The sequence below is a fragment of the Mizuhopecten yessoensis genome, unplaced genomic scaffold, assembly GCF_002113885.1.
Source record: "Mizuhopecten yessoensis strain PY_sf001 unplaced genomic scaffold, ASM211388v2 scaffold715887, whole genome shotgun sequence".
NCBI lineage: Eukaryota > Metazoa > Mollusca > Bivalvia > Pectinida > Pectinidae > Mizuhopecten > Mizuhopecten yessoensis.
This window is the reverse complement of record NW_018479841.1, coordinates 57,610-65,486: the sequence shown is the minus strand read 5'-3', so window position 1 is coordinate 65,486 and position 7,877 is coordinate 57,610. Positions and strand designations below refer to the sequence as shown.

Below are 7,877 nucleotides of genomic sequence, written 5' to 3'. Positions count from 1 at the left end.
GTGTAAGGTTTGTGGTGTCAGTGATGTGTAAAGTTTGTGTTGTCACTGATGTGTATAGTTTGTGTTGTCACTGATGATGCGTTAAGGTTGTATTGTCATTTATGTGTAAAATTTGTGTTGTCAGGGTTAGGGGATGCAAACTCTGTTCTGGTATCCATTTACATTGATATGTCAATAACTGAATGACCATAACCCGGTATAATTATTTATATTTTAACACTAAGCATACATGTACATTTGGATACAATCAGCTGAGGCAGTAGCCATCGCGTCCTCTAGTGCACCTAGAAAAGTTGTTATCTTATCTGTTTTGTTTGTGTTGCAGGGAGATGGATAAGCAGTGCGAGTATTGTGGTATACATAGTCTGTCACTCCGCCGATGTACCGGTTGTCTGAAGGTCTATTACTGCTCCAAGGACTGTCAAAAGGCGGATTGGAATAAACGACATATGCGTTTATGTAAAGAAAATGGAAAACAAACAGGGAAAACGCCTGGGGATGGAGCAACTGCAAACGACACGTCAGCTAATTTTGGACCATTCTTATATTCTACAGATCGTCTAACAGGAAAATTGCAGGCCATTTCATTCAGCAATGCTGAAAGTTCCAAAATGTTAAAAGATATATGTGTAGTTTGCCTAAAAGCAGATGACGTCAAAACTTGTAAACGTTGCAAACAGGTAAAATACTGCTCTATGAGTTGTCAACGCCAGGATTGGTCTAAACACAAACATGCATGTAAAGTAGCATCGAAGTTACGGGCCAGAATCCCTCCAAACCTCGACCAGAGATCAGGAGTACTGCCAAACGGCGCAGTCGGAAACGGTCCTATCGGCAAAATTGATCCAAACTGTCTAGAAGTGGATTTGAATTATAAAGCTACCGCGAAAAAAGAATTGTTGGATAAAGCGAAGGCCTCCACGAAACTCCTTTTCCCTTTCCATAGAATTTTGGATGGCATCTACGACATACCAGATGAATATCTCGGAATGCGACCCGGTGGGACAAATTCTGTCCTGGTGGCATTTATCTCCAGATACCACGATCACGTGGTGCGACACTGTATTTATATTGGGGTAAGTAACAAAGTGATAATATTGTTATTTATTTACTTTCGCAGATTTTGTAGTTTACTGTTACATAAGTAAAGAAAATACATAAAATGAGATTTTTTTTGTGAATGTATAACAGCGAAAAAAGTACCAACGAATATTTTATTTCAAACAGTATGGTGATCCTACTGTATTTTAATAGTCGTGTCTCCTTGATAAATCCGCCACTTATCCTGTGGTCCCTCTATCCAGTCACCACTAATCCGGTTATCTAACTATCCAGTCACCACTAATCCGGTTATCTAACTATCCAGTCACCACTAATCCGGTTATCTAACTATCCAGTCATCACTATTCCGGTTATCTAACTATCCAGTCACAACTAATACGGTTATCTAACTACCCAGTCACCACTAATCCGGTTATCTAACTATCCAGTCACCACTAATCCGGTTATCCCACTATCCAGTCAACACTAATCCGGTTATCCCCCTATCCAGTCAACACTAATCCGGTTATACCACTATCCAGTCAACACTAATCCGGTTATACCACTATCCAGTCAACACTAATCCGGTTATCCCACTATCCAGTCAACACTCAATCGGTTATCCCACTATCCAGTCAACACTAATCCGGTTATCCCACTATCCAGTCAACACTAATCCGGTTATCCCACTATCCAGTCAACACTAATCCGGTTATCCCACTATCCAGTCAACACTAATCCGGTTATCCCACTATCCAGTCAACACTAATCCGGTTATCCCACTATCCAGTCAACACTAATCCGGTTATCCCACTATCCAGTCAACACTAATCCGGTTATCTTACTATCCAGTCAACACTAATCCGGTTATCCCACTATCCAGTCACCACTAATCCGGTTATCCCACTATCCAGTCAACACTAATCCGGTTATCCCACTATCCAGTCAACACTATACCGGTTATCCCACTTTGCAGTCAACACTAATCCGGTTATCCCACTATCCAGTCAACACTAATCCTGTTGTCCCACTATCCAGTTACCACTAATCCAGTTATCTAACTATCCAGTCACAACTAATCCGGTTATCTAACTATCCAGTCACAACTAATCCGGTTGTCTACTATCCAGTCGCCACTAATCCGGTTGTCTACTATCCAGTCACCACTTATCCGGTTTTCTACTATCCAGTCACCACTTTACTGGTTGTTTTACTGTCCAGTCACCACTAATCTGGTTGTTTCACTATCCAGTCACCACTTATCCGGTTGTCTACTATCCAGTCACCACTTTACTGGTTGTTTACTATCCAATCATCACTAATTCGGTTGTCTTACTGTCTAGTCACCACGAATCCGGTTATACCACTATCCAGTCACCACTAATCCGGTTATCCCATTATCCAGTCAACACTAATCCGGTTATCCCACTATCCAGTCAACACTAATCCGGTTATCTAACTATCCAGTCAACACTAATCCGGTTATCCCACTATCCAATCAACACTAATCAGGTTATCTTACTATCCAGTCAACACTAATCCGGTTATCCCACTATCCAGTCAACACTAATACGGTTGTCCCACTATCCAGTCAACACTAATCCGGTTATACCACTATCCAGTCACAACTAATCCGGTTATCCCACTATCCAGTCAACACTAATCCGGTTATCTTACTATCCAGTCACCACATATCCGGTTGTCTCACTATCCAGTCACCACTAATCCGGTTATCTAACTATCCAGTCACAACTAATCCGGTTGTTTACTATCCAGTCGCCACTAATCCGGTTGTCTACTATCCAGTCACCACTTATCCGGTTTTCTACTATCCAGTCACCACTTTACTTGTTGTTTACTATCCAATCATCACTAATTCGGTTGTTTTACTGTCCAGTCACCACTTTACTGGTTGTTTACTATCCAATCATCACTAATTCGGTTGTCTTACTGTCTAGTCACCACGAATCCGGTTATACCACTATCCAGTCACCACTAATCCGGTTATCCCATTATCCAGTCAACACTAATCCGGTTATCCCACTATCCAGTCAACACTAATCCGGTTATCTAACTATCCAGTCAACACTAATCCGGATATCCCACTATCCAATCAACACTAATCAGGTTATCTTACTATCCAGTCAACACTAATCCGGTTATCCCACTATCCAGTCAACACTAATACGGTTGTCCCACTATCCAGTCAACACTAATCCGGTTATACCACTATCCAGTCACAACTAATCCGGTTATCCCACTATCCAGTCAACACTAATCCGGTTATCTTACTATCCAGTCACCACATATCCGGTTGTCTCACTATCCAGTCACCACTAATCCGGTTATCTAACTATCCAGTCACAACTAATCCGGTTGTTTACTATCCAGTCGCCACTAATCCGGTTGTCTACTATCCAGTCACCACTTATCCGGTTTTCTACTATCCAGTCACCACTTTACTTGTTGTTTACTATCCAATCATCACTAATTCGGTTGTTTTACTGTCCAGTCACCACTTTACTGGTTGTTTACTATCCAATCATCACTAATTCGGTTGTCTTACTGTCTAGTCACCACGAATCCGGTTATACCACTATCCAGTCACCACTAATCCGGTTATCCCATTATCCAGTCAACACTAATCCGGTTATCCCACTATCCAGTCAACACTAATCCGGTTATCTAACTATCCAGTCAACACTAATCCGGATATCCCACTATCCAATCAACACTAATCAGGTTATCTTACTATCCAGTCAACACTAATCCGGTTATCCCACTATCCAGTCAACACTAATACGGTTGTCCCACTATCCAGTCAACACTAATCCGGTTATACCACTATCCAGTCACAACTAATCCGGTTATCCCACTATCCAGTCAACACTAATCCGGTTATCTTACTATCCAGTCACCACATATCCGGTTGTCTCACTATCCAGTCACCACTAATCCGGTTATCTAACTATCCAGTCACAACTAATCCGGTTGTCTACTATCCAGTCGCCACTAATCCGATTGTCTACTATCCAGTCACCACTTATCCGGTTGTCTACTATCCAGTCACCACTTTACTGGTTGTTTACTATCCAATCATCACTAATTCGGTTGTCTTACTGTCTAGTCACCACGAATCCGGTTATACCACTATCCAGTCACCACTAATCCGGTTATCCCACTATCCAGTCAACACTAATCCGGTTATCTTACTATCCAGTCACCACATATCCGGTTGTCTCACTATCCGTCACTACTTATCCGGTTTCCTACTATCAAATTACTTCTAATCCGGTTGTCCCACTATCCAGTGACCAATCGGTTGTTCCACTTAACTTGTCACCACTTATCCGGTTGTCCCTATATCCAGTCACTACTAATCCGGTTGTCCCACTATCCAGTCAACACTTATCCGGTTGTCCCACTTCACTTGTCGCCACCAATCCGGATGTCTCACTATCTAGTCACCACTAATCAGGTTGTCCGACTATCCAGTCACCACTAATCCGGTTGTCCCACTATCCAGTGACCAATCGGTTGTTCCACTTAACTTGTCACCACTTATCCGGTTGTCCCTATATCCAGTCACTACTAATCCGGTTGTCCCACTATCCAGTCAACACTTATCCGGTTGTCCCACTTCACTTGTCGCCACCAATCCGGATGTCTCACTATCTAGTCACCACTAATCAGGTTGTCCCACTATCCAGTCACCACTTATCCGGTTGTCCCACTATCCAGTCACCACTAATCCGGTTGTCCCACTATCCAGTCACCACTTATCCGGTTGTTCTTATATCCAGTCACTACTAATCCGGTTGTCCCACTATCCAGTCACCACTAGTTCACTCGTCACATTATCCAGCCACCACTAAGCTGGTTGTCCCACTTTCAACACCCCTTACCATCTACTCCGTGTTTCTCTCTTTCAAACCACCACATTATTTTGAATCCACTATCCCAGTGGTCTGTTAAATCGATCTGGCAGAGGAAGAATGTAACGGCAGCGGTAGATATGAACAAGAAAAAGCAACGTGTCGAGGAATGCGCGACAGTAATAGTTTATACAGAAAATTATGGTATTATCAGGCACTGCCGTCAAAATAGGTACAACACTGATTTTCGTTCATAAACAATGCCATAAAGTCCAAGCGTTCGCATATTGTTTTCGAATAGTATAAGATTATGGGAAAGTTTTGAGACAGTTATAGTGAGAGATTATAATAAAATATGTATCATACAAATGTTTAACTTGACAATAAATGAAAAAGGGCCACAACGCACCGTAACATGTGGTAGTCATAGACAGGTAGTCTATAAACAAAGAGATGGTAGTGTTGATAGGTAGTCTCTAAATCAAGAGTAGGTAGTTTAGACAGATAGACTCTAAACCAGGAGACAGTAGTAGCCAAACGGTAGTCTCTAAACCAATGAGATATTAGTTATAGGAGGTAGTCTCTAAACCATGAGATAGTAGATACTGAAAGGTAGTATGTAAACCAGGGGATAGTAGATACTGAAAGGTAGTCTGTAAACCAGGGGCTAGTAGTTTCAGAAAGGTAGTCTGTAAACCAGGGGATAGTAGATACTGAAAGGTAGTCTGAAAACCAGGGGCTAGTAGTTTCAGAAAGGTAGTCTCTAAACCAGGAGATAGTAGATACTTAAAGGTAGTCTCTAAACCAGGGGATAGTAAATACTGAAAGGTAGTCTCTAAACCAGGAGATAGTAGATACTGAAAGGTAGTCTGTAAACCAGGGGATAGTAGATACTGAAAGGTAGTCTCTAAACCAGGAGATAGTAGATACTTAAAGGTAGTCTCTAAACCAGGAGATAGTAGATACTGAAAGGTAGTCTCTAAACCAGGAGATAGTAGTTATAGGAGGTAGTCTCTAAACCAGGGGATAGTAGTTACAAATCTAAATCAGTACTGTACAGCTCCAATTATCCACAATCAGCGTCGGATCTCCTATATATGGACATTTTGATGAAAAAAAAAATAAAAAAATATTGTCTTTGTCATATATACAAGTGTATTGCCGTCAACAGTACAGGTAACAAAACAGTTATTTCAGACAACAGTCAAAACTACATCCCTCGGTGTTGGGATGAATCCGGTAAACTATGTCCCTCGGCCTCCTGCCTCGGGGAAATAGTTCACCGGATTCATCCTAACACATAACTGTTTACTAAAAAGTAGTCACAACTCAAGAGATAGTAGTTATTTGTCCGATAGTTTATAAACCAGGTGTTGGTAGATACTGACAGATAGTCTGTAAATGGAGAGATTCAATATGGTTATTGACAGAATATCCCTTAAGGTAATAGGTTTGTGTCACCATTTCTCAGTAAAATTTCTTCAAATTTTATAATTATATTGCTTTAAAGTAAAGAAAATATTCCTCCACAAAAGAGTGAACTTTGAAAAAAGAATGAAAGACAGATTTTTTTTGCGAAATAATGTCAATAAAAATGAAACTGCTATAGATTAGTATTGTATTAATGTATATCAATTTAATAAATGCTGTAATTGTGTAAACTAATTATCTATAAACGATTAAAAATTGACATTTTATAATGAAACCATATACACATAGTAATTACATGTAAGAGTTATCTTTCTTGAAAAACTTCAAAGTAGTGAAATAGGTAGGCGGTTTCCTGAAGTACGGAAAAATGGACACATGTGGCTCATTGATATAAAAACAACTGACTTATTGCCTGGATTGCTTTGAAATACTTTAATATTGAGAGAACACACTGTCCTGTCAATAACAAACATACAATATTCACCAGTTTAAGATTATGCGGAAATTGTGTTACTGTCTCCCTACATTAGATTTTCAACTAGGGATGTACTTCCTATTTCCGTTTATCAATACACTCATTCGACCTTAAGTAGTCTTGACTTTACAGGCTAAGTTAATTCGTAAATGCGGTTTTTGTATTTGTTTGCCTTTTTATCAAACAGGACAAAGATGGGGCAGAGATATACGTGGCTTTCTATCTTGATTTCGACAATCCGTCGCCCTACTTCCATTGGTCCGACGTCGTTCCAGGGAAATATATTTGTATTGAGGACCCCTATATTCACTTCTTTCTAAACGGTGCTGTCGGAATGAGGGTTGACAAGGCGGCAAACGTCAGGATTCTGTCCGTATGAATTCGGAGAATGCTGAGAATTATTACCGTGCCATCAATAGACTAATTGGTTTATTTGTCACCTGTGGAGTGCTTTTGCTTTGCCCTTTATGTTTTATTTTCTCTTATTTTGATTTCTGATTTCTTTATCCTCGCTTTCTACTTGAATTTTGTATGCTGAGACTGTGATATATTTGTAGAAACTTTTTGGTGTGATGAGACTGTGATATATTTGTATAAACTTTTTGGTGTGACGAGACTGTGATTTCCCGTCTTTGCGTATTGCAGAGTTATCTTCTCTTGAGAGCAGGTATTGATTGTTACGTCATTGGTTTGTGTGAGAAAATTACGTCGTTTTCTCAAAAATTGATGACGTTACTCTCTAAAACCAATGACGTAACAATCAATACCTGCTCTCAAGAGAAGATAACTCTGCAATACGCAAACACGGTATATTTGTTTTTGTATGTGATGATTTACGCTGTGACATATTGTACTTACTTCGCATTTGTATGTTTACGCTATTGTATATTTGGGTTTATTGATGCCGTGGTGTATTTGTAGTATATTCATTTTTATTGATGCTGTGGTATGCTTATTTTTATTGATGCTGTGGTATATTTGCTTTTATTGATGCTGTGGTAAATTTGGGTTTATTGATGCCGTGGTATATTTCTATTTTTATGTTACCTATGTGG

At 40.0% G+C, this 7,877-nt stretch overlaps 1 protein-coding gene across 1 annotated transcript; it reads left to right on the top strand.

The window, feature by feature from the left end:
- The first annotated feature begins 330 nt into the window (after positions 1 to 330).
- On the top strand, positions 331 to 7,499 carry LOC110441347. Its single transcript, XM_021484463.1, has 2 exons — positions 331 to 1,076; positions 7,010 to 7,499. Exons 1-2 carry the CDS (start codon positions 450 to 452, stop codon positions 7,199 to 7,201), a joined length of 819 nt encoding a protein of 272 aa, XP_021340138.1. The 5' UTR covers positions 331 to 449; the 3' UTR covers positions 7,202 to 7,499.
- The last annotated feature ends 378 nt before the right edge of the window (positions 7,500 to 7,877 follow it).